Genomic DNA, 27783 nt, shown 5'->3' with positions numbered 1-27783 from the left:
ATACACTCAGACACATTACTGGGAGTATTATTGCTGTGGAGCTCTGTTATATGCTCAGACACATTACTGGGAGTATTATTGCGGTGGAGCTCTGTTATACACTCAGACACATTACTGGGAGTATTATGGCTGTGGAGCTCTGTTATACACTCAGACACATTACTGGGAGTATTATTGCTGTGGAGCTCTGTTATACACTCAGACACATTACTGGGAGTATTATTGCTGTGGAGCTCTGTTATACGCTCAGACACATTACTGAGAGTATTATTGCTGTGGAGCTCTGTGATACACCCAGACACATTACTGGGAGTATTATTACTGTGGAGCTCTGCTATACACTCAGGCACATTACTGGGTGTATTATTACTGTGGAGCTCTGTTATACACTCAGACACATTACTGGGAGTATTATTTGTTTGGAGCTCTGTTATACACTCAGACACATTACTGGGAGTATTATTGCTGTGGAGCTCTTCTATACACAGACACATTACTGGGAGTATTATTGCTGTGGAGCTCTGTTATACACTCAGACACATTACTGGGAGTATTATCGCTGTGGAGCTATGTTATACACTCAAACACATTACTGGGAGTGTTATTGCTGTGGAGCTCTGTTATACACTCAGACCCATTACTGGGAGTATTATTACTGAGGAGCTCTGTTATACACTCAGACACATTACTGGGAGTATTATTGCCGGGGAGCTCTGTTATACACTCAGACACATTACTGGGAGTATTATTGCTGTGGAGCTCTGTTATACACTCAGACACATTACTGGGAGCATTATTGCCGTGGAGCTCTGTTATACACTCAGACACATTACTGGGAGTATTATTGCTGTGGAGCTCTGTTATACGCTCAGACACATTACTGGGAGTATTATTGCTGTGGAGCTCTGTTATACACTCAGACACATTACTGGGAGTATTATTACTGTGGAGCTCTGTTATACACTCAGACACATTACTGGGAGCATTATTACTGAGGAGCTCTGTTATACACTCAGACACATTACTGGGAGTATTATTGCCGTGGAGCTCTGTTATACACTCAGACACATTACTGGGAGTATTATTGCTGTGGAGCTCTCTTATACACTCAGACACGTTACTGGGAGTATTATTGCTGTGGAGCTCTGTTATACACTCAGGCACGTTACTGGGAGCATTATTGCTGTGGAGCTCTGTTATACACTCAGACACATTACTGGGAGTATTATTGCTGTGGAGCTCTGTTATACACTCAGACACATCACTGGGAGTATTATTACTGTGGAGCTCTGTTATACACTCAGACACATTACTGGGAGTATTATTGCTGTGGAGCTCTGTTATATGCTCAGACACATTACTGGGAGTATTATTGCGGTGGAGCTCTGTTATACGCTCAGACACATTACTGGGAGTATTATTGCTGTGGAGCTCTGTTATATGCTCAGACACATTACTGGGAGTATTATTACTGTGGAGCTCTGTTATACACTCAGACACATTACTGGGAGTATTATTACTGTGGAGCTCTGTTATATGCTCAGACACATTACTGGGAGTATTATTGCGGTGGAGCTCTGTTATACGCTCAGACACATTACTGGGAGTATTATTGCTGTGGAGCTCTGTTATACACTCAGACACATTACTGGGAGTATTATTACTGTGGAGCTCTGTTATACACTCAGACACATTACTGGGAGCATTATTACTGAGGAGCTCTGTTATACACTCAGACACATTACTGGGAGTATTATTGCTGTGGAGCTCTGTTATACACTCAGACACGTTACTGGGAGTATTATTGCTGTGGAGCTCTGTTATACACTCAGGCACGTTACTGGGAGTATTATTGCTGTGGAGCTCTGTTATACACTCAGACACATTACTGGGAGTATTATTGCTGTGGAGCTCTGTTATACACTCAGACACATCACTGGGAGTATTATTACTGTGGAGCTCTGTTATACACTCAGACACGTTACTGGGAGTATTATTGCTGTGGAGCTCTGTTATACACTCAGACACATTACTGGGAGTATTATTGCTGTGGAGCTATGTTATACACTCAGACACATTACTGGGAGTATTATTGCTGTGGAGCTCTGTTATATGCTCAGACACATTACTGGGAGTATTATTGCGGTGGAGCTCTGTTATACGCTCAGACACATTACTGGGAGTATTATTGCTGTGGAGCTCTGTTATATGCTCAGACACATTACTGGGAGTATTATTACTGTGGAGCTCTGTTATACACTCAGACACATTACTGGGAGTATTATTACTGTGGAGCTCTGTTATATGCTCAGACACATTACTGGGAGTATTATTGCGGTGGAGCTCTGTTATACACTCAGACACATTACTGGGAGTATTATTGCTGTGGAGCTCTGTTATACACTCAGACACATTACTGGGAGTATTATTGCCGTGGAGCTCTGTTATACACTCAGACACATTACTGGGAGTATTATTGCTGTGGAGCTCTGTTATACGCTCAGACACATTACTGGGAGTATTATTGCTGTGGAGCTCTGTTATACACTCAGACACATTACTGGGAGTATTATTACTGTGGAGCTCTGTTATACACTCAGACACATTACTGGGAGTATTATTACTGAGGAGCTCTGTTATACACTCAGACACATTACTGGGAGTATTATTGCCGTGGAGCTCTGTTATACACTCAGACACATTACTGGGAGTATTATTGCCGTGGAGCTTTGTTATACACTCAGACACATCACTGGGAGTATTATTACTGTGGAGCTCTGTTATACACTCAGACACATCACTGGGAGTATTATTACTGTGGAGCTCTGTTATACACTCAGACACATTACTGGGAGTATTATTGCTGTGGAGCTCTGTTATACACTCAGACACATTACTGGGAGTATTATTGCTGTGGAGCTCTGTTATACGCTCAGACACATTACTGGGAGTATTATTGCTGTGGAGCTCTGTTATACACTCAGTCACATTACTGAGAGTATTATTGCTGTGGAGCTCTGTTATACACCCAGACACATTACTGGGAGTATTATTGCTGTGGAGCTCTGCTATACACTCAGGCACATTACTGGGTGTATTATTACTGTGGAGCTCTGTTATACACTCAGACACATTACTGGGAGTATTATTTGTTTGGAGCTCTGTTATACACTCAGACACATTACTGGGAGTATTATTGCTGTGGAGCTCTTCTATACACAGACACATTACTGGGAGTATTATTGCTGTGGAGCTCTGTTATACACTCAGACACATTACTGGGAGTATTATCGCTGTGGAGCATTGTTATACACTCAGACACATTACTGGGAGTGTTATTGCTGTGGAGCTCTGTTATACACTCAGACCCATTACTGGGAGTATTATTGCTGTGGAGCTCTGTTATACGCTCAGACACATTACTGGGAGTATTATTGCTGTGGAGCTCTGTTATACACCCAGACACATTACTGGGAGTATTATTACTGTGGAGCTCTGCTATACACTCAGGCACATTACTGGGTGTATTATTACTGTGGAGCTCTGTTATACACTCAGACACATTACTGGGAGTATTATTTGTTTGGAGCTCTGTTATACACTCAGACACATTACTGGGAGTATTATTGCTGTGGAGCTCTTCTATACACAGACACATTACTGGGAGTATTATTGCTGTGGAGCTCTGTTATACACTCAGACACATTACTGGGAGTATTATCGCTGTGGAGCTATGTTATACACTCAGACACATTACTGGGAGTGTTATTGCTGTGGAGCTCTGTTATACACTCAGACCCATTACTGGGAGTATTATTACTGAGGAGCTCTGTTATACACTCAGACACATTACTGGGAGTATTATTGCCGTGGAGCTCTGTTATACACTCAGTCACATTACTGAGAGTATTATTGCTGTGGAGCTCTGTTATACACCCAGACACATTACTGGGAGTATTATTGCTGTGGAGCTCTGCTATACACTCAGGCACATTACTGGGTGTATTATTACTGTGGAGCTCTGTTATACACTCAGACACATTACTGGGAGTATTATTTGTTTGGAGCTCTGTTATACACTCAGACACATTACTGGGAGTATTATTGCTGTGGAGCTCTTCTATACACAGACACATTACTGGGAGTATTATTGCTGTGGAGCTCTGTTATACACTCAGACACATTACTGGGAGTATTATCGCTGTGGAGCATTGTTATACACTCAGACACATTACTGGGAGTGTTATTGCTGTGGAGCTCTGTTATACACTCAGACCCATTACTGGGAGTATTATTGCTGTGGAGCTCTGTTATACGCTCAGACACATTACTGGGAGTATTATTGCTGTGGAGCTCTGTTATACACCCAGACACATTACTGGGAGTATTATTACTGTGGAGCTCTGCTATACACTCAGGCACATTACTGGGTGTATTATTACTGTGGAGCTCTGTTATACACTCAGACACATTACTGGGAGTATTATTTGTTTGGAGCTCTGTTATACACTCAGACACATTACTGGGAGTATTATTGCTGTGGAGCTCTTCTATACACAGACACATTACTGGGAGTATTATTGCTGTGGAGCTCTGTTATACACTCAGACACATTACTGGGAGTATTATCGCTGTGGAGCTATGTTATACACTCAGACACATTACTGGGAGTGTTATTGCTGTGGAGCTCTGTTATACACTCAGACCCATTACTGGGAGTATTATTACTGAGGAGCTCTGTTATACACTCAGACACATTACTGGGAGTATTATTGCCGTGGAGCTCTGTTATACACTCAGACACATTACTGGGAGTATTATTGCTGTGGAGCTCTGTTATACACTCAGACACATTACTGGGAGCATTATTACTGAGGAGCTCTGTTATACACTCAGACACATTAATGGGAGTATTATTGCCGTGGAGCTCTGTTATACACTCAGACACATTACTGGGAGTATTATTGCCGTGGAGCTCTGTTATACACTCAGACACATTACTGGGAGTATTATTGCTGTGGAGCTCTGTTATACACTCAGACACATTACTGGGAGTATTATTACTGTGGAGCTCTGTTATACACTCAGACACATTACTGGGAGTATTATTACTGAGGAGCTCTGTTATACACTCAGACACATTACTGGGAGTATTATTGCCGTGGAGCTCTGTTATACACTCAGACACATTACTGGGAGTATTATTGCTGTGGAGCTCTGTTATACACTCAGACACGTTACTGGGAGTATTATTGCTGTGGAGCTCTGTTATACGCTCAGACACATTACTGGGAGTATTATTGCTGTGGAGCTCTGTTATATGCTCAGACACATTACTGGGAGTATTATTACTGTGGAGCTCTGTTATACACTCAGACACATTACTGGGAGTATTATTACTGTGGAGCTCTGTTATATGCTCAGACACATTACTGGGAGTATTATTGCGGTGGAGCTCTGTTATACGCTCAGACACATTACTGGGAGTATTATTGCTGTGGAGCTCTGTTATACACTCAGACACATTACTGGGAGTATTATTACTGTGGAGCTCTGTTATACACTCAGACACATTACTGGGAGCATTATTACTGAGGAGCTCTGTTATACACTCAGACACATTACTGGGAGTATTATTGCCGTGGAGCTCTGTTATACACTCAGACACATTACTGGGAGTATTATTGCTGTGGAGCTCTGTTATACACTCAGACACGTTACTGGGAGTATTATTGCTGTGGAGCTCTGTTATACACTCAGGCACGTTACTGGGAGTATTATTGCTGTGGAGCTCTGTTATACACTCAGACACATTACTGGGAGTATTATTGCTGTGGAGCTCTGTTATACACTCAGACACATCACTGGGAGTATTATTACTGTGGAGCTCTGTTATACACTCAGACACGTTACTGGGAGTATTATTGCTGTGGAGCTCTGTTATACACTCAGACACATTACTGGGAGTATTATTGCTGTGGAGCTATGTTATACACTCAGACACATTACTGGGAGTATTATTGCTGTGGAGCTCTGTTATATGCTCAGACACATTACTGGGAGTATTATTGCGGTGGAGCTCTGTTATACACTCAGACACATTACTGGGAGTATTATGGCTGTGGAGCTCTGTTATACACTCAGACACATTACTGGGAGTATTATTGCTGTGGAGCTCTGTTATACACTCAGACACATTACTGGGAGTATTATTGCTGTGGAGCTCTGTTATACGCTCAGACACATTACTGAGAGTATTATTGCTGTGGAGCTCTGTGATACACCCAGACACATTACTGGGAGTATTATTACTGTGGAGCTCTGCTATACACTCAGGCACATTACTGGGTGTATTATTACTGTGGAGCTCTGTTATACACTCAGACACATTACTGGGAGTATTATTTGTTTGGAGCTCTGTTATACACTCAGACACATTACTGGGAGTATTATTGCTGTGGAGCTCTTCTATACACAGACACATTACTGGGAGTATTATTGCTGTGGAGCTCTGTTATACACTCAGACACATTACTGGGAGTATTATCGCTGTGGAGCTATGTTATACACTCAAACACATTACTGGGAGTGTTATTGCTGTGGAGCTCTGTTATACACTCAGACCCATTACTGGGAGTATTATTACTGAGGAGCTCTGTTATACACTCAGACACATTACTGGGAGTATTATTGCCGGGGAGCTCTGTTATACACTCAGACACATTACTGGGAGTATTATTGCTGTGGAGCTCTGTTATACACTCAGACACATTACTGGGAGCATTATTGCCGTGGAGCTCTGTTATACACTCAGACACATTACTGGGAGTATTATTGCTGTGGAGCTCTGTTATACGCTCAGACACATTACTGGGAGTATTATTGCTGTGGAGCTCTGTTATACACTCAGACACATTACTGGGAGTATTATTACTGTGGAGCTCTGTTATACACTCAGACACATTACTGGGAGCATTATTACTGAGGAGCTCTGTTATACACTCAGACACATTACTGGGAGTATTATTGCCGTGGAGCTCTGTTATACACTCAGACACATTACTGGGAGTATTATTGCTGTGGAGCTCTCTTATACACTCAGACACGTTACTGGGAGTATTATTGCTGTGGAGCTCTGTTATACACTCAGGCACGTTACTGGGAGCATTATTGCTGTGGAGCTCTGTTATACACTCAGACACGTTACTGGGAGTATTATTGCTGTGGAGCTCTGTTATATGCTCAGACACATTACTGGGAGTATTATTACTGTGGAGCTCTGTTATACACTCAGACACATTACTGGGAGTATTATTACTGTGGAGCTCTGTTATATGCTCAGACACATTACTGGGAGTATTATTGCGGTGGAGCTCTGTTATACGCTCAGACACATTACTGGGAGTATTATTGCTGTGGAGCTCTGTTATACACTCAGACACATTACTGGGAGTATTATTACTGTGGAGCTCTGTTATACACTCAGACACATTACTGGGAGCATTATTACTGAGGAGCTCTGTTATACACTCAGACACATTACTGGGAGTATTATTGCCGTGGAGCTCTGTTATACACTCAGACACATTACTGGGAGTATTATTGCTGTGGAGCTCTGTTATACACTCAGACACGTTACTGGGAGTATTATTGCTGTGGAGCTCTGTTATACACTCAGGCACGTTACTGGGAGTATTATTGCTGTGGAGCTCTGTTATACACTCAGACACATTACTGGGAGTATTATTGCTGTGGAGCTCTGTTATACACTCAGACACATCACTGGGAGTATTATTACTGTGGAGCTCTGTTATACACTCAGACACGTTACTGGGAGTATTATTGCTGTGGAGCTCTGTTATACACTCAGACACATTACTGGGAGTATTATTGCTGTGGAGCTATGTTATACACTCAGACACATTACTGGGAGTATTATTGCTGTGGAGCTCTGTTATATGCTCAGACACATTACTGGGAGTATTATTGCGGTGGAGCTCTGTTATACACTCAGACACATTACTGGGAGTATTATGGCTGTGGAGCTCTGTTATACACTCAGACACATTACTGGGAGTATTATTGCTGTGGAGCTCTGTTATACACTCAGACACATTACTGGGAGTATTATTGCTGTGGAGCTCTGTTATACGCTCAGACACATTACTGAGAGTATTATTGCTGTGGAGCTCTGTGATACACCCAGACACATTACTGGGAGTATTATTACTGTGGAGCTCTGCTATACACTCAGGCACATTACTGGGTGTATTATTACTGTGGAGCTCTGTTATACACTCAGACACATTACTGGGAGTATTATTTGTTTGGAGCTCTGTTATACACTCAGACACATTACTGGGAGTATTATTGCTGTGGAGCTCTTCTATACACAGACACATTACTGGGAGTATTATTGCTGTGGAGCTCTGTTATACACTCAGACACATTACTGGGAGTATTATCGCTGTGGAGCTATGTTATACACTCAAACACATTACTGGGAGTGTTATTGCTGTGGAGCTCTGTTATACACTCAGACCCATTACTGGGAGTATTATTACTGAGGAGCTCTGTTATACACTCAGACACATTACTGGGAGTATTATTGCCGGGGAGCTCTGTTATACACTCAGACACATTACTGGGAGTATTATTGCTGTGGAGCTCTGTTATACACTCAGACACATTACTGGGAGCATTATTGCCGTGGAGCTCTGTTATACACTCAGACACATTACTGGGAGTATTATTGCTGTGGAGCTCTGTTATACGCTCAGACACATTACTGGGAGTATTATTGCTGTGGAGCTCTGTTATACACTCAGACACATTACTGGGAGTATTATTACTGTGGAGCTCTGTTATACACTCAGACACATTACTGGGAGCATTATTACTGAGGAGCTCTGTTATACACTCAGACACATTACTGGGAGTATTATTGCCGTGGAGCTCTGTTATACACTCAGACACATTACTGGGAGTATTATTGCTGTGGAGCTCTCTTATACACTCAGACACGTTACTGGGAGTATTATTGCTGTGGAGCTCTGTTATACACTCAGGCACGTTACTGGGAGCATTATTGCTGTGGAGCTCTGTTATACACTCAGACACATTACTGGGAGTATTATTGCTGTGGAGCTCTGTTATACACTCAGACACATCACTGGGAGTATTATTACTGTGGAGCTCTGTTATACACTCAGACACGTTACTGGGAGTATTATTGCTGTGGAGCTCTGTTATACACTCAGACACATTACTGGGAGTATTATTGCTGTGGAGCTATGTTATACACTCAGACACATTACTGGGAGTATTATTGCTGTGGAGCTCTGTTATATGCTCAGACACATTACTGGGAGTATTATTGCGGTGGAGCTCTGTTATACGCTCAGACACATTACTGGGAGTATTATTGCTGTGGAGCTCTGTTATATGCTCAGACACATTACTGGGAGTATTATTACTGTGGAGCTCTGTTATACACTCAGACACATTACTGGGAGTATTATTACTGTGGAGCTCTGTTATATGCTCAGACACATTACTGGGAGTATTATTGCGGTGGAGCTCTGTTATACGCTCAGACACATTACTGGGAGTATTATTGCTGTGGAGCTCTGTTATACACTCAGACACATTACTGGGAGTATTATTACTGTGGAGCTCTGTTATACACTCAGACACATTACTGGGAGCATTATTACTGAGGAGCTCTGTTATACACTCAGACACATTACTGGGAGTATTATTGCTGTGGAGCTCTGTTATACACTCAGACACGTTACTGGGAGTATTATTGCTGTGGAGCTCTGTTATACACTCAGGCACGTTACTGGGAGTATTATTGCTGTGGAGCTCTGTTATACACTCAGACACATTACTGGGAGTATTATTGCTGTGGAGCTCTGTTATACACTCAGACACATCACTGGGAGTATTATTACTGTGGAGCTCTGTTATACACTCAGACACGTTACTGGGAGTATTATTGCTGTGGAGCTCTGTTATACACTCAGACACATTACTGGGAGTATTATTGCTGTGGAGCTATGTTATACACTCAGACACATTACTGGGAGTATTATTGCTGTGGAGCTCTGTTATATGCTCAGACACATTACTGGGAGTATTATTGCGGTGGAGCTCTGTTATACGCTCAGACACATTACTGGGAGTATTATTGCTGTGGAGCTCTGTTATATGCTCAGACACATTACTGGGAGTATTATTACTGTGGAGCTCTGTTATACACTCAGACACATTACTGGGAGTATTATTACTGTGGAGCTCTGTTATATGCTCAGACACATTACTGGGAGTATTATTGCGGTGGAGCTCTGTTATACACTCAGACACATTACTGGGAGTATTATTGCTGTGGAGCTCTGTTATACACTCAGACACATTACTGGGAGTATTATTGCCGTGGAGCTCTGTTATACACTCAGACACATTACTGGGAGTATTATTGCTGTGGAGCTCTGTTATACGCTCAGACACATTACTGGGAGTATTATTGCTGTGGAGCTCTGTTATACACTCAGACACATTACTGGGAGTATTATTACTGTGGAGCTCTGTTATACACTCAGACACATTACTGGGAGTATTATTACTGAGGAGCTCTGTTATACACTCAGACACATTACTGGGAGTATTATTGCCGTGGAGCTCTGTTATACACTCAGACACATTACTGGGAGTATTATTGCCGTGGAGCTTTGTTATACACTCAGACACATCACTGGGAGTATTATTACTGTGGAGCTCTGTTATACACTCAGACACATCACTGGGAGTATTATTACTGTGGAGCTCTGTTATACACTCAGACACATTACTGGGAGTATTATTGCTGTGGAGCTCTGTTATACACTCAGACACATTACTGGGAGTATTATTGCTGTGGAGCTCTGTTATACGCTCAGACACATTACTGGGAGTATTATTGCTGTGGAGCTCTGTTATACACTCAGTCACATTACTGAGAGTATTATTGCTGTGGAGCTCTGTTATACACCCAGACACATTACTGGGAGTATTATTGCTGTGGAGCTCTGCTATACACTCAGGCACATTACTGGGTGTATTATTACTGTGGAGCTCTGTTATACACTCAGACACATTACTGGGAGTATTATTTGTTTGGAGCTCTGTTATACACTCAGACACATTACTGGGAGTATTATTGCTGTGGAGCTCTTCTATACACAGACACATTACTGGGAGTATTATTGCTGTGGAGCTCTGTTATACACTCAGACACATTACTGGGAGTATTATCGCTGTGGAGCATTGTTATACACTCAGACACATTACTGGGAGTGTTATTGCTGTGGAGCTCTGTTATACACTCAGACCCATTACTGGGAGTATTATTGCTGTGGAGCTCTGTTATACGCTCAGACACATTACTGGGAGTATTATTGCTGTGGAGCTCTGTTATACACCCAGACACATTACTGGGAGTATTATTACTGTGGAGCTCTGCTATACACTCAGGCACATTACTGGGTGTATTATTACTGTGGAGCTCTGTTATACACTCAGACACATTACTGGGAGTATTATTTGTTTGGAGCTCTGTTATACACTCAGACACATTACTGGGAGTATTATTGCTGTGGAGCTCTTCTATACACAGACACATTACTGGGAGTATTATTGCTGTGGAGCTCTGTTATACACTCAGACACATTACTGGGAGTATTATCGCTGTGGAGCTATGTTATACACTCAGACACATTACTGGGAGTGTTATTGCTGTGGAGCTCTGTTATACACTCAGACCCATTACTGGGAGTATTATTACTGAGGAGCTCTGTTATACACTCAGACACATTACTGGGAGTATTATTGCCGTGGAGCTCTGTTATACACTCAGACACATTACTGGGAGTATTATTGCTGTGGAGCTCTGTTATACACTCAGACACATTACTGGGAGCATTATTACTGAGGAGCTCTGTTATACACTCAGACACATTAATGGGAGTATTATTGCCGTGGAGCTCTGTTATACACTCAGACACATTACTGGGAGTATTATTGCCGTGGAGCTCTGTTATACACTCAGACACATTACTGGGAGTATTATTGCTGTGGAGCTCTGTTATACACTCAGACACATTACTGGGAGTATTATTACTGTGGAGCTCTGTTATACACTCAGACACATTACTGGGAGTATTATTACTGAGGAGCTCTGTTATACACTCAGACACATTACTGGGAGTATTATTGCCGTGGAGCTCTGTTATACACTCAGACACATTACTGGGAGTATTATTGCTGTGGAGCTCTGTTATACACTCAGACACGTTACTGGGAGTATTATTGCTGTGGAGCTCTGTTATACACTCAGACACGTTACTGGGAGTATTATTGCTGTTGAGCTCTGTTATACACTCAGTCACATTACTGGGAGTATTATTGCTGTGGAGCTCTGTCATACACTCAGACACATTACTGGGAGTATTATTACTGTGGAGCTCTGTTATACACTCAGACACATTACTGGGAGTATTATTACTGTGGAGCTCTGCTATACACTCAGACACACCAACAATATGGAGACCTAAAAGAGGGACATCAGGATAGAAAAGAGGGACAGAGGGATTGTGAACCAAAATAGCGACTGTCCCTCCTAAATACTAATAACTTGGGAAGTATGATGATTTGAGTATGAAGCATATAATCTAGTCTAATGGACATGCTGAAGACCTTTCACACAATATTATGGGTCATATAATGAGGGAACATTCTTTAAATTTCACATAATTTCCACATTACTTTACTCACAAACGTAACGTTCTTTGTATCTAAGCCCTAATAATAGAAACAGGGAAAGTGGACAGACTTTGTATATTTTCGTCACTATATAATAGCAATAATAAATTCAAGCAAACACTCCCTGTATCTTCAGATCGACTCCGCACAATGTTTTGAGGCATTTTAGCTGAATTTTTGTTTCAGAGATGCTGCGTTACTGATATTTCTGGTCTGTTTTGCAGAAAACTGCTCACTCGGGGCTGTCCCACAGCATTTCATCTAGATTAAAGTCAGGACTTTCACTCAGCCTTTTCAAAAATGCCTACTCTGTTTCCTGAGGCCTTTGACCGTGTATGTGTGTATTTAGAATCCTGGTTAAGTTGTATGGCCCACATTCTGGAACGTCTTCAGATTCCGCATGTATACACCAAAGTGATCTGAAAAGTGTCCTTTATTTTGGGCCTCTAATTTGTTCACAATAAACATGGTTTAAAAACCGTTGACTTATTTTTATCTAAATTCTGCCATTTTTAGCAGAAATATAATTTTTTTTTGAAAAGACAGACAAATTTAGGCCTCAATTTAAGATTGTTGGATATGTTTTATCCAAAAATATTAAATCACTCGAAAATGAGATCCAAAAATATTAAATCAGGGCCTTAAAGTGGAGGGAAAAAGAAGTGAAACATTACACGTTTTGTGGTGGATAAAATGACGGAAGGAAATCAGACCCTTTGGTCTGCGTTTAACACAATCCTACGGAAATTTTCAGACAACCCCCCACCATTCCGACCGGCGTCTTTCTTCCTGTACCATACCATCACCCCGACAGCTGGATACAAGAAATCAATCTCCATTCGAATATTAAATACAACTAAGCAAGTAGTCCCCCTCTACTGGAAAAAGGAGACACTCTTCCCGACTGACATTGTGGTTTGAAAATATGGAGAAGCTGAGACATCTCAAAGAACTGACATTTATGCCCAAGGACGACTGCAATCTTACACAGACATCTGGACTCATTGGCTGATGGTCGCATATCACGCTGACCTTCAGGCCTTGCTGCCATGCCATGAGTGGCCCGGTGGAATGAGGGGCCTCGAGCTGCAGCCCTGGCGCGCCGCCCAACTTGGAGTAAACGGAGGAGGTCTCTCTAACCCAGCATTCCAACTCTCACTTTTATGGGATACCCAAGCCAGGAGAGCAGTAAGGAATAACAATGACACAGACTAACCTCAGGAGGAAATTAGCCAGACAGACGTCTGGACACAGGCACCTTGTTACACCTTTGTGAGTTAGACTCACTGGAACGTGGCACCACTTTCGACTCTATAAGAGCGCGTCACACGTATGATACGCTATGTACTTGGATTGCGGATTTTGAGTGATTATTTATCTCCATGTTTTCTGTTTTACTCAGCCCTGCGTGGCAGTCTACCTTAAAATGTCATGTATGAAAAAACAATGGTTAAACGGTGTACTCCTATTTATTCTGCACTTCAAACACATTGACCAATAAAATCTTATTACAAAAAGAATAAAAACTATGGAAGGATCAATTACGTAATCTGTTTTGTTACAAAAAATGGCGTGCATCCCAAAATGACGGTTACGATGCAAAAGTAACAGACGAAAAATCCAACAGGTTTTCACAATATCTAAAAGATTTAATAAATGGTGTTACAAAACCCACAATACATTTGGCAACACTGATAAATCTTACCCACTAAAGCCACCGTGCCCAGGTGGTAGGGACGTGATGCACTCCAACACTCACCCAGATTCATAGAAAGTACGGTATTACTAAAGGTAGATCGTTAGTGTAGAGAGATGTAAGATATGATAGATACACGCGATAAGAGATATATGATTTCTCAAAGTATTTCTTGGGTCAACATTTTTATTTTGTTTTTATGTTTTGACTTTTTAAGTTAAATTAGAGTAATATATTGTTTTTTTCTTGCCATTTCATACGCTTATAGCCAAAGATGAAAGATAAGTGTATCATACTAAGTGTTAGTGTGTGTTTCTCGTTCTTATGATAGCGCCCTATTAATTTGACTTGGGTGATTATCAAATAAATGAATACAAACTTAATGACACAATCTACAACCCCCAAACCATCCTCAGACCACATTTAAATAAATCCGTAAAATGTCCCAAATTATTATTAATTAATGATAAATCTCCACTATAGTACGCATTGATGTCATCTGTAGTTAATGCTTGTTTTTTTTTAACATCCATCGGATTTCACAGATATATTAAGTGAAAACGATGGAGCTCGCATTGACCGGACTGCAGAATTTGACTTACACAACTCACATTAGCACCTAGTGAACAGAGGTAGTTGGCTAAAACACGTCCACCGCATTTACTAATACAACCTACACACTGCCCAAAATGTCTCAATGCTGTTTGGAACAGAGCAAACATTGTTTAAACTAAACATTAATATAATGTCAAACTAAACTGGGCTCCAGATAAATCCTATGCTATCTGTGTATGTGGCTAAACCCTCGCTTCTCATTTGGACTTCACATTGATAATCTATAAAATCTGACCCTACTAAATACGTCAGAATAGCAACACATGGTTGACTGCTGTGTCAATGCTTTTTTTTGTCAGCAACTGATGATTATTAATAAAGGCCATATTTGCTTGCTTTATACCCTCTTCAGCTATGCAGGGAAGACAATTTCTACCAGTGTTAGTTTTGTCGACTAACAATTTTAGTCAAATTTTAGTCGACTAGCGTTTTTGAGATTTAGTCGACTAAAACTAAAACAATTCAGATCACTAAAATACGAATAAAACTCAAAATGACTTTTTAGTCAAAAGACTAAAACTAAATCGAAATTTGCACCAAAATTAATACTGCACAGAGTGACTGTGGAAGGGGCAAAAGAGACAGTCCAGGGCGTGGGAGAGAGACACCTAGAGTGGCTGGGAGGTCACATAGAGAGACAGAGGGGCTGGGGAAGGGGCAAAAGAGACAGTCCAGGGCGTGGGAGAGAGACACCTAGTGGGGCTGGGATGACACATAGAGAGACAGAGGGGCTGGGGAAGGGGCAAAAAAGAGTCAGGTAGAGGCTTTAACTAAACCCATTAGATTTTAGTTGTGTCGACTAAAGTCTACGGGAGATTTAGTCGACTAAAACTAGATTTAACCTAAAACAATTCAGATGACTAAAATACAATGAAAACTAAAATGGCTTTTTAGTCAAAAGACTGTGACTAAAACTACATTGAAATTTGCCGCCAAAATTAACACTGGTTTCTACATCTCCCAGAGTGCCCTCTGTGGAAGCCATGACTTCACACAGAATTCAACCATTTAGAATAAAGATCCCCGATGACTCCCAGAATACCCTGAACAAAGTTCTATGACATTACATCAACCCATCGGAATACAGAACCTTTAGGACCCGACACAGAAATCATAGACATTCTTCTATGACATCTCACAAAGTTCAGTTATTTTGCTCCAATGACACACACCAGGTTCAGAAGACCTGGAGATATTGAACAAGCCACGTTAACAAACAAACCCTGACATCTTGATCGGGTTGGTAGGAATACATAGTGTCGAATAATCTTTCCTGTGCTGTCATAAATACACCAGAACTCCTACAGGCCAAATACAACCAGCGCATAGGAATGAAGTACGAATATGGTAAGGTGGCCACTCACTGCTCTATTATCGTAAACCCCCTGATAATAACGGCCTTACCTTTCCAGGTTTGCTGGTGTAATTAAATGAATAGAGTTCTTCGATATTTCGGTCCACGTGTCCGGTGTAACGTTTGCCAAATTCTCCAGGTTTGGTGTCTGTTGATCTGGAAACCGATTCAGCCGATCTTTCTACCAAAATCAGGGTAAGCCACAGGCACAGAATGGAAGAGACTCCGGATTTAATCATCGCCCTGGTGCGTTTCAAACCTGCGCTAAGCCAAACCTCGCACTCAACATGCAAAATGGAGCCCCGCGTCAGTCTATCCAGTGATTTCCCTGCATCTGTGTATTGTGTGATCAATAAGCCCCCCGATATCATATAAATATATCATCAGAAATTCCTTCATCCAATCACTGCAGCAGATATTATTCTTTCAGGAACCATCTTTAAAACCATCAATGAATAAAATTGTGAGAAACTGGAAAGACAAATTGTCAGACAAAAAGAACAAGAATTAGATATATATAAAAAATATAAGAGAGACACACTCAAAGAATCCATTTAGAACAACAATTACAGGAATTTAGACTAAATTAACTAATAACCATTAAAGCTCTGTTATTCCTATTAATGTATATCTAAAACATTAGATACATTATCTATCCATCCATCTACCTACCTACCTACCTACCTGTCTGTCTGTCTATCCATCTACCGACCTACCTATCTGTCTGTCTATCTCTCTATCTAGCCACCCATAATCACCTGTCTGTCTGTCTGTCTGTCTGTCTATCTCTCTATCTAGCCACCCATAATCACCTGTCTGTCTGTCTGTCTGTCTATCTATCTCTCTATCTAGCCACCCATAATCACCTGTCTGTCTGTCTGTCTGTCTGTCTATCTCTCTATCTAGCCACCCATAATCACCTGTCTGTCTGTCTGTCACTCTGTCTGTCTATCTCTCTATCTAGCCACCCATAATCACTTGTCTGTCTGTCTGTCTGTCTGTATATCTCTCTATCTATCCACCCATTTTCACCTGTCTGTCTGATTAATTGTTAATTATCTTCTGCCGTCTGTTGATCCATCCATTTTGTACTCTCTCTCTCTCTCTCTGCATTAAACATTATGCTTTTAGTCTTTTGGATATTACAGTAACTGTTTAAGAACCAAAGAGAACTCCACACCGCTTCAATAAATGTAAAGAACCCCAATCCATTCAGATTAATGTATATTTTGCTATTTATTATGTATTGTATCAGTGCATGTTTGTTAAAGGTTTAAATGACACAATACATCCAATATTGTGTCTCTGGGTATACGTTACCAACCTAAAAGTATACATTGTCTATGAGTATATATTTCTCTCTGTGTACACATTGTCTCTTTATGTGTATATATCAGATATGTGTATACAGACTCTCTATGAGTGTACACAGTATACATGGTTTCTGTTAGTATACACTGTTTCTCTGAGTATACATTCTCTCATTATAAATTATCTCTCTAAGTGTATCTCTATCCAGTATACGAAGTCTCTCTATTTATGTATGTATATACACTGTATACACTGTATCTCTGTATATAATGTCATTCTATCAGTATACACTGTATCTGTATATAATGTCATTCTCTATCAGTATACACTGTATCTCTGTATATAATGTAATTCTATCAGTATACACTGTATCTCTGTATATAATGTCATTCTATCAGTATACACTGTATCTCTGTATATAATGTCATTCTATCAGTATACACTGTATCTCTGTATATAATGTAATTCTATCAGTATACACTGTATCTCTGTATATAATGCCATTATATCAGTATACACTGTATCTCTGTATATAATGTCATTCTCTATCAGTATACACTGTATCTCTGTATATAATGTCATTCTCTATCAGTATACACTGTATCTCTGTATATAATGTAATTCTATCAGTATACACTGTATCTCTGTATATAATGTCATTCTCTATCAGTATACTCTGTATCTCTGTATATAATGTCATTCTATCAGTATACTCTGTATCTCTGGATATAATGTAATTCTCTATCAGTATACACTGTATCTCTGTATATAATGACATTCTCTATCAGTATACACTGTATCTCTGTATATAATGTCATTCTCTATCAGTATACACTGTATCTCTGTATATAATGTCATTCTCTATCAGTATACACTGTATCTCTGTATATAATGTCATTCTCTATCAGTATACACTGTATCTCTGTATATAATCTCATTCTCTATCAGTATACACTGTATCTCTGTATATAATGTCATTCTATCAGTATACACTGTATCTCTGTATATAATGTCATTCTATCAGTATACACTGTATCTCTGTATATAATGTCATTCTATCAGTATACACTGTATCTCTGTATATAATGTCATTATCTATCAGTATACACTGTATCTCTGTATATAATGTCATTATCTATCAGTATACACTGTATCTCTGTATATAATGTCATTATATCAGTATACACTGTATCTCTGTATATAATGTCATTATCTATCAGTATACACTGTATCTCTGTATATAATGTCATTCTCTATCAGTATACAATGTATCTCTGTATATAATGTCATTCTATCAGTATACTCTGTATCTCTGTATATAATGTAATTCTCTATCAGTATACACTGTATCTCTGTATATAATGCCATTCTCTATCAGTATACACTGTATCTCTGTATATAATGTCATTCTCTCTCAGTATACACTGTATCTCTGTATATAATGTCATTCTCTAGCAGTATACTCTGTATCTCTGTATATAATGTCATTCTCTATCAGTATACACTGTATCTCTGTATATAATGTCATTCTCTATCAGTATACACTGTACCTCTGTATATAATGTCATTCTCTATCAGTATACACTGTATCTCTGTATATAATGTCATTCTATCAGTATACTCTGTATCTCTGTATTTAATGTAATTCTATCAGTATACACTGTATCTCTGTATATAATGTCATTCTCTATCAGTATACACTGTATCTCTGTATATAATGCCATTCTATCAGTGTACACTGTATCTCTCTATCAGTATACTCTGTATCTCTGTATATCTCTATCAGTATACACTGTATCTCTGTATATAATGTCATTCTATCAGTATACACTGTATCTCTGTATATAATGCCATTCTATCAGTATACACTGTATCTCTGTATATGTCATTCTCTATCAGTATACACTGTATCTCTGTATATAATGTCATTCTCTATTAGTATACTCTGTATCTCTGTATATAATGTCATTCTCTATCAGTATACACTGTATCTCTGTATATAATGTCATTCTCTGTCAGTATACACTGTATCTCTGTATATAATGTCATTCTCTATCAGTATACACTGCATCTCTGTATATAATGTCATTCTCTATCAGTATACACTGTATCTCTGTATATAATGTCATTCTATCAGTATACACTGTATCTCTGTATATAATTTCATTCTCTATCAGTATACACTGTATCTCTGTATATAATGTCATTCTCTATCAGTATACACTGTATCTCTGTATAATGTCATTCTCTATCAGTATACACTGTATCTCTGTATATAATGTCATTCTCTATCAGTATACACTGTATCTCTGTATATAATGTCATTCTCTATCAGTATACAATGTATCTCTGTATATAATGTCATTCTCTATCAGTATACTCTGTATCTCTGTATATAATGTCATTCTATCAGTATACTCTGTATCTCTGTATATAATGTAATTCTCTATCAGTATACAATGTATCTCTGTATATAATGTCATTCTCTATCAGTATACTCTGTATCTCTGTATATAATGTCATTCTATCAGTATACTCTGTATCTCTGTATATAATGTAATTCTCTATCAGTATACACTGTATCTCTGTATATAATGCCATTCTATCAGTGTACACTGTATCTCTCTATCAGTATACTCTGTATCTCTGTATATCTCTATCAGTATACACTGTATCTCTGTATATAATGTCATTCTATCAGTATACACTGTATCTCTGTATATAATGCCATTCTATCAGTATACACTGTATCTCTGTATATGTCATTCTCTATCAGTATACACTGTATCTCTGTATATAATGTCATTCTCTATTAGTATACTCTGTATCTCTGTATATAATGTCATTCTCTATCAGTATACACTGTATCTCTGTATATAATGTCATTCTCTGTCAGTATACACTGTATCTCTGTATATAATGTCATTCTCTATCAGTATACACTGCATCTCTGTGTATAATGTCATTCTCTATCAGTATACACTGTATCTCTGTATATAATGTCATTCTATCAGTATACACTGTATCTCTGTATATAATTTCATTCTCTATCAGTATACACTGTATCTCTGTATATAATGTCATTCTCTATCAGTATACACTGTATCTCTGTATAATGTCATTCTCTATCAGTATACACTGTATCTCTGTATATAATGTCATTCTCTATCAGTATACACTGTATCTCTGTATATAATGTCATTCTCTATCAGTATACAATGTATCTCTGTATATAATGTCATTCTCTATCAGTATACTCTGTATCTCTGTATATAATGTCATTCTATCAGTATACTCTGTATCTCTGTATATAATGTAATTCTCTATCAGTATACACTGTATCTCTGTATATAATGCCATTCTCTATCAGTATACACTGTATCTCTGTATATAATGTCATTCTCTATCAGTATACACTGTATCTCTGTATATAATGTCATTCTCTATCAGTATACACTGTATCTCTGTATATAATGTCATTCTCTATCAGTATACACTGTATCTCTGTATATAATGTCATTATCTATCAGTATACACTGTATCTCTGTATATAATGTCATTCTCTATCAGTATACAATGTATCTCTGTATATAATGTCATTCTATCAGTATACTCTGTATCTCTGTATATAATGTAATTCTCTATCAGTATACACTGTATCTCTGTATATAATGCCATTCTCTATCAGTATACACTGTATCTCTGTAGATAATGTAATTCTCTATCAGTATACACTGTATCTCTGTATATAATGTCATTCTCTATCAGTATACTCTGTATCTCTGTATATAATGTCATTCTCTATCAGTATACACTGTATCTCTGTATATAATGTCATTCTCTATCAGTATACACTGTATCTCTGTATAATGTCATTCTCTATCAGTATACACTGTATCTCTGTATATAATGTCATTATCTATCAGTATACACTGTATCTCTGTATATAATGTCATTCTCTATCAGTATACAATGTATCTCTGTATATAATGTCATTCTCTATCAGTATACTCTGTATCTCTGTATATAATGTCATTCTATCAGTATACTCTGTATCTCTGTATATAATGTCATTCTATCAGTATACTCTGTATCTCTGTATATAATGTAATTCTCTATCAGTATACACTGTATCTCTGTATATAATGCCATTCTCTATCAGTATACACTGTATCTCTGTATATAATGTCATTCTCTATCAGTATACACTGTATCTCTGTATATAATGTCATTCTCTATCAGTATACACTGTATCTCTGTATATAATGTCATTATCTATCAGTATACACTGTATCTCTGTATATAATGTCATTCTCTATCAGTATACAATGTATCTCTGTATATAATGTCATTCTATCAGTATACTCTGTATTTCTGTATATAATGTAATTCTCTATCAGTATACACTGTATCTCTGTATATAATGCCATTCTCTATCAGTATACACTGTATCTCTGTAGATAATGTAATTCTCTATCAGTATACACTGTATCTCTGTATATAATGTCATTCTCTATCAGTATACTCTGTATCTCTGTATATAATGTCATTCTCTATCAGTATACACTGTATCTCTGTATATAATGTCATTCTCTATCAGTATACACTGTATCTCTGTATAATGTCATTCTCTATCAGTATACACTGTATCTCTGTATATAATGTCATTCTATCAGTATACACTGTATCTCTGTATATAATGTCATTCTCTATCAGTATACACTGTATCTCTGTATATAATGTCATTCTCTATCAGTATACTCTGTATCTCTGTATATAATGTCATTCTCTATCAGTATACACTGTATCTCTGTATATAATGTCATTCTCTATCAGTATACACTGTATCTCTGTATATAATGTCATTCTCTATCAGTATACACTGTATCTCTGTATATAATGTCATTCTATCAGTATACTCTGTATCTCTGTATTTAATGTCATTCTATCAGTATACACTGTATCTCTGTATATAATGTCATTCTCTATCAGTATACACTGTATCTCTGTATATAATGCCATTCTATCAGTGTACACTGTATCTCTCAGTATACTCTGTATCTCTGTATATCTCTATCAGTATACACTGTATCTCTGTATATAATGTCATTCTATCAGTATACACTGTATCTCTGTATATAATGCCATTCTATCAGTATACACTGTATCTCTGTATATGTCATTCTCTATCAGTATACACTGTATCTCTGTATATAATGTCATTCTCTATTAGTATACTCTGTATCTCTGTATATAATGTCATTCTCTATCAGTATACACTGTATCTCTGTATATAATGTCATTCTCTATCAGTATACACTGTATCTCTGTATATAATGTCATTCTCTATCAGTATACACTGCATCTCTGTATATAATGTCATTCTCTATCAGTATACACTGTATCTCTGTATATAATGTCATTCTATCAGTATACACTGTATCTCTGTATATAATGTCATTCTATCAGTATACACTGTATCTCTGTATATAATTTCATTCTCTATCAGTATACACTGTATCTCTGTATATAATGTCATTCTCTATCAGTATACACTGTATCTCTGTATATAATGTCATTCTCTATCAGTATACACTGTATCTCTGTATATAATGTCATTCTATCAGTATACACTGTATCTCTGTATATAATTTCATTCTCTATCAGTATACACTGTATCTCTGTATATAATGTCATTCTCTATCAGTATACAATGTATCTCTGTATATAATGCCATTCTCTATCAGTATACACTGTATCTCTGTATATAATGTCATTCTCTATCAGTATACACTGTATCTCTGTATATAATGTCATTCTCTATCAGTATACACTGTATCTCTGTATATAATGTCATTCTCTATCAGTATACAATGTATCTCTGTATATAATGTCATTCTATCAGTATACTCTGTATCTCTGTATATAATGTCATTCTCTATCAGTATACACTGTATCTCTGTATATAATGCCATTCTCTATCAGTATACACTGTATCTCTGTATATAATGTCATTCTCTATCAGTATACACTGTATCTCTGTATATAATGTCATTCTCTATCAGTATACACTGTATCTCTGTATATAATGTCATTCTCTATCAGTATACACTGTATCTCTGTATATAATGTCATTCTCTATCAGTATACACTGTATCTCTGTATATAATGTCATTCTCTATCAGTATACACTGTATCTCTGTATATAATGTCATTCTCTATCAGTATACACTGTATCTCTGTATATAATGTCATTCTCTATCAGTATACACTGTATCTCTGTATATAATGTCATTCTCTATCAGTATACTCTGTATCTCTGTATATAATGTCATTCTCTATCAGTATACACTGTATCTCTGTATATAATGTCATTCTCTATCAGTATACTCTGTATCTCTGTATATAATGTCATTCTCTATCAGTATACACTGTATCTCTGTATATAATGTCATTCTCTATCAGTATACTCTGTATCTCTGTATATAATGTCATTCTATCAGTATACTCTGTATCTCTGTATATAATGTCATTCTCTATCAGTATACTCTGTATCTCTGTATATAATGTCATTCTCTATCAGTATACACTGTATCTCTGTATATAATGTCATTCTCTATCAGTATACTCTGTATCTCTGTATATAATGTCATTCTCTATCAGTATACACTGTATCTCTGTATATAATGTCATTCTCTATCAGTATACTCTGTATCTCTGTATATAATGTCATTCTCTATCAGTATACACTGTATCTCTGTATATAATGTCATTCTCTATCAGTATACACTGTATCTCTGTATATAATGTCATTCTCTATCAGTATACACTGTATCTCTGTATATAATGTCATTCTCTATCAGTATACACTGTATCTCTGTATATAATGTCATTCTCTATCAGTATACTCTGTATCTCTGTATATAATGTAATTCTCTATCAGTATACACTGTATCTCTGTATATAATGTCATTCTCTATCAGTATACACTGTATATAATGTCATTCTCTATCAGTATACACTGTATCTCTGTATATAATGTCATTCTATCAGTATACACTGTATCTCTGTATATAATTTCATTCTCTATCAGTATACACTGTATCTCTGTATATAATGTCATTCTCTATCAGTATACACTGTATCTCTGTATATAATGTCATTCTATCAGTATACACTGTATCTCTGTATATAATGTCATTCTCTATCAGTATACACTGTATCTCTGTATATAATGTCATTCTCTATCAGTATACTCTGTATCTCTGTATATAATGTAATTCTCTATCAGTATACACTGTATCTCTGTATATAATGTCATTCTCTATCAGTATACACTGTATCTCTGTATATAATGTCATTCTCTATCAGTATACACTGTATCTCTGTATATAATGTCATTCTATCAGTATACACTCTATCTCTGTATATAATTTCATTCTCTATCAGTATACACTGTATCTCTGTATATAATGTCATTCTCTATCAGTATACACTGTATCTCTGTATATAATGTCATTCTATCAGTATACACTGTATCTCTGTATATAATTTCATTCTCTATCAGTATACACTGTATCTCTGTATATAATGTCATTCTCTATCAGTATACTCTGTATCTCTGTATATAATGTCATTCTCTATCAGTATACACTGTATCTCTGTATATAATGTCATTCTCTATCAGTATACACTGTATCTCTGTATATAATGTCATTCTCTATCAGTATACTCTGTATCTCTGTATATAATGTCATTCTCTATCAGTATACACTGTATCTCTGTATATAATGTCATTCTCTATCAGTATACTCTGTATCTCTGTATATAATGTCATTCTATCAGTATACTCTGTATCTCTGTATATAATGTCATTCTCTATCAGTATACTCTGTATCTCTGTATATAATGTCATTCTCTATCAGTATACACTGTATCTCTGTATATAATGTCATTCTCTATCAGTATACTCTGTATCTCTGTATATAATGTCATTCTCTATCAGTATACACTGTATCTCTGTATATAATGTCATTCTCTATCAGTATACTCTGTATCTCTGTATATAATGTCATTCTCTATCAGTATACACTGTATCTCTGTATATAATGTCATTCTCTATCAGTATACACTGTATCTCTGTATATAATGTCATTCTCTATCAGTATACACTGTATCTCTGTATATAATGTCATTCTCTATCAGTATACACTGTATCTCTGTATATAATGTCATTCTCTATCAGTATACTCTGTATCTCTGTATATAATGTAATTCTCTATCAGTATACACTGTATCTCTGTATATAATGTCATTCTCTATCAGTATACACTGTATATAATGTCATTCTCTATCAGTATACACTGTATCTCTGTATATAATGTCATTCTATCAGTATACACTGTATCTCTGTATATAATTTCATTCTCTATCAGTATACACTGTATGTCTGTATATAATGTCATTCTCTATCAGTATACACTGTATCTCTGTATATAATGTCATTCTATCAGTATACACTGTATCTCTGTATATAATGTCATTCTCTATCAGTATACACTGTATCTCTGTATATAATGTCATTCTCTATCAGTATACTCTGTATCTCTGTATATAATGTAATTCTCTATCAGTATACACTGTATCTCTGTATATAATGTCATTCTCTATCAGTATACACTGTATCTCTGTATATAATGTCATTCTCTATCAGTATACACTGTATCTCTGTATATAATGTCATTCTATCAGTATACACTGTATCTCTGTATATAATTTCATTCTCTATCAGTATACACTGTATCTCTGTATATAATGTCATTCTCTATCAGTATACACTGTATCTCTGTATATAATGTCATTCTATCAGTATACACTGTATCTCTGTATATAATTTCATTCTCTATCAGTATACACTGTATCTCTGTATATAATGTCATTCTCTATCAGTATACACTGTATCTCTGTATATAATGTCATTCTATCAGTATACACTGTATCTCTGTATATAATGTCATTCTCTATCAGTATACACTGTATCTCTGTATATAATGTCATTCTCTATCAGTATACTCTGTATCTCTGTATATAATGTCATTCTATCAGTATACTCTGTATCTCTGTATATAATGTAATTCTCTATCAGTATACACTGTATCTCTGGATATAATGCCATTCTATCAGTATACACTGTATCTCTGTATATAATGTCATTCTCTATCAGTATACACTGTATCTCTGTATATAATGTCATTCTCTATCAGTATACACTGTATCTCTGTATATAATGTCATTCTATCAGTATACACTGTATCTCTGTATATAATTTCATTCTCTATCAGTATACACTGTATCTCTGTATATAATGTCATTCTCTATCAGTATACACTGTATCTCTGTATATAATTTCATTCTCTATTAGTATACACTGTATCTCTGTATATAATGTCATTCTCTATCAGTATACACTGTATCTCTGTATATAATGCCATTCTATCAGTGTACACTGTATCTCTGTATACCTCTATCAGTATACTCTGTATCTCTGTATCTGTATCAGTATACTCTGTATCTCTGTATACCTCTGTCAGTATACTCTGTAACCCCCATAGAGCCCACTGTGTGCCTTTACCTGTGTCCAGTCTGAGAGTCCTGGGAGCTCCCCTCCCCATCTAGAATGGATCAATCCAGCCACCAGCTGGACCTCCCGCCCCCGGCATTTCATTGGACGCTGTCTGCACAGTGGGCTCAGAGTGAGAGGACAAGCGACCAATCACAGTATGGCTGGACTCATCGTTCTCACGCTCCCAATTGAAGGCAAAGGTATCAGGTACAGAGGGGATCTCTGTGTGTCTTTATCGCCACCTCGTGGTGACATCTGTGATGACACGTGATTATCCACAATGACTATTGATGCCTTAATAGGGTCTGTTAAATATAGACTATTTGTAATATTGGACACATTTACAGAGCTTTGAGCCCCAGGAGTGCCCCTGTCCTGCAATAC

The 27783-nt window shown here is 37.4% G+C and overlaps 1 protein-coding gene across 3 annotated transcripts in view; it reads right to left on the bottom strand.

Moving 5' to 3' along the window:
• Window positions 1-27487, bottom strand: part of SIDT1 (SID1 transmembrane family member 1) — a 217480-nt gene extending 189993 nt beyond the window's left edge. The window contains exons 1-2 of one of the 3 annotated variants that reach the window (XM_063446333.1): window positions 27409-27487; window positions 16517-16903 (exon numbers count right to left, since the gene is read on the bottom strand). In XM_063446333.1, coding sequence (XP_063302403.1) covers window positions 16517-16837 — 321 coding nt within the window. In that variant the 5' untranslated portion in view covers window positions 16838-16903; window positions 27409-27487. Of the gene's footprint in view, window positions 1-16516; window positions 16938-27408 lie in introns of all 3 variants that reach the window. The other 2 variants (XM_063446326.1, XM_063446335.1) reach the window with 2 other exon arrangements.
• Between the last annotated feature and the right edge of the window lie 296 nt (window positions 27488-27783).

This window comes from Pelobates fuscus, chromosome 1, assembly GCF_036172605.1.
Source record: "Pelobates fuscus isolate aPelFus1 chromosome 1, aPelFus1.pri, whole genome shotgun sequence".
NCBI lineage: Eukaryota > Metazoa > Chordata > Amphibia > Anura > Pelobatidae > Pelobates > Pelobates fuscus.
This window is presented reverse-complemented; position numbering and strand designations above follow the sequence as displayed.